The sequence below is a fragment of the Phaethon lepturus genome, unplaced genomic scaffold, assembly GCF_000687285.1.
Source record: "Phaethon lepturus isolate BGI_N335 unplaced genomic scaffold, ASM68728v1 scaffold23926, whole genome shotgun sequence".
Taxonomy (NCBI): domain Eukaryota; kingdom Metazoa; phylum Chordata; class Aves; order Phaethontiformes; family Phaethontidae; genus Phaethon; species Phaethon lepturus.
Window position 1 is genome coordinate 1,916 of NW_010544467.1, and position 1,448 is coordinate 3,363.

Below are 1,448 nucleotides of genomic sequence, written 5' to 3' on the forward strand. Positions count from 1 at the left end.
TTTGGCGAGGCTCAAACCGCTCGCCAGAGATCAGATTGTTTCCTCGAGCGTGAAACCAGCGGCTCTGAGTCACCATGTCCCCAGCCTCTTCGCCCCGCCGCCCCCTTCCCATCCCCACCTTCAGTGAGGCCCACGGTGCCGATGGGCGGGTGGCTGAAGACGACGGTGGGGATGTCACGGTAGTCCAGCCGGGAGTCCTGCTTGCCCTCGAAGAGCCTGTGGGCCAGCTTTCTGGCGGCAGCAATGGCCACTGCGGGGAGGGACAGGGAGCCTGAGCTGCAGCGCAGCGTGGCACCGAGGAGCTGGGGAGGGGGGCACGGCCACGGTACCTGGCGTGAGGAGGGCTCTCCCGCAGACGTCCCCGACGGCGTAGACCCCTTTCCTGGTGGTGTTCTGGTAGTCGTCCACCACCACATGGCCCTTGGCGTCCACCTGCACGCCCTGCCGTGGGAAAGAGCAGCCGCCTCGGCACGCGCCCCGGGAGGGATGGGACAAACAATGCCCACGGGGGAGCCATGCCAGTGGCTGGGGGGGTTCCCCCAGTGGCTGCTGTGTTCCCAGCTGGGGTTGTGCCACAGCAGGAACACCATCCTGGAGCAGGCTTTGGAGACCCATGGGACCTCCAGAGAACTGTGGGTATCCTCGCACCATCGCAGAAGCGACGTGCTGCCCTCTCACCACTTGGTCCAGGCACAGGTCCTCGGTGTTGGGCTTCCGCCCCACGGCCCACAGCAGGCAGTCAACGTCCCGGATCACCCCCTCCGTCGCCTTGCGGCCGGGCACTGAGGAGGTCACCGTCACATCCAGCAGCCCACAAGCGGACTTGGTGACTGTCTTGACCTGTGGGGAACAACAGGAGCCACAGGGGGAGAAGGTGCCGACGGCTTTTGCCTTGCAACAGGCAACGGCAGCCACACTGCAGAACCAGGGATGCAGCCAAAGCCACAGCTCAGTAAGCAGTGCCCCAAAAGCCAGCTTTCCCCCAAAGCCAGCTTTCCCCCAGCCCTGCCTCTCCAGGAGGGATGGGACAAGCCGCAGGGCTGCTCTGCACGCCCATACCTGTGTGTGCTTCCAGACGTCCACACCGGTATTCTCCAGCTCCTGGGTGCAGTTTGAACTGATCATAGAGTCAAAGGTCCTCAGGACCTGGGCAGGGACCCACCCCAGCCCCGTCAGATGAGGGTCTGCAAGCCAAGGCACTGCCTGCCTGGCAGCCCCCTCCCCTGGCATTTCCCTGCGCCCATGCCCCATCTAGGCCCAGAGAGGTTTGGGGCGCTTCTGGTTAATGATGAAATTCTCCTCTGTTTGTTTTTCCTTTAGTATTTTTTTTCTTTTTTCAAGTCGCGACTTGAAATAAAGCTCAAGGAAATGGGTGCGGTGGCACGCACGGCTGCAGAAATGCCTGGTGTCGGTGCTGCCGAAATCCTCCTGGCAGCACACCTACGCTC

At 62.7% G+C, this 1,448-nt stretch overlaps 1 protein-coding gene across 1 annotated transcript in view; it reads right to left on the reverse strand.

Moving 5' to 3' along the window:
* GSR (glutathione reductase) overlaps positions 1-1,448 on the reverse strand; it is a gene marked incomplete at its 5' end in the record, with an annotated part of 3,861 nt that overhangs the window by 562 nt on the left and 1,851 nt on the right. The window contains 4 exons of the mRNA XM_010288705.1: positions 119-250; positions 330-441; positions 679-840; positions 1,060-1,146. Of these exons, the coding sequence (XP_010287007.1) occupies positions 119-250; positions 330-441; positions 679-840; positions 1,060-1,146 (493 nt within the window). The remainder of the gene's footprint in view (positions 1-118; positions 251-329; positions 442-678; positions 841-1,059; positions 1,147-1,448) is intronic.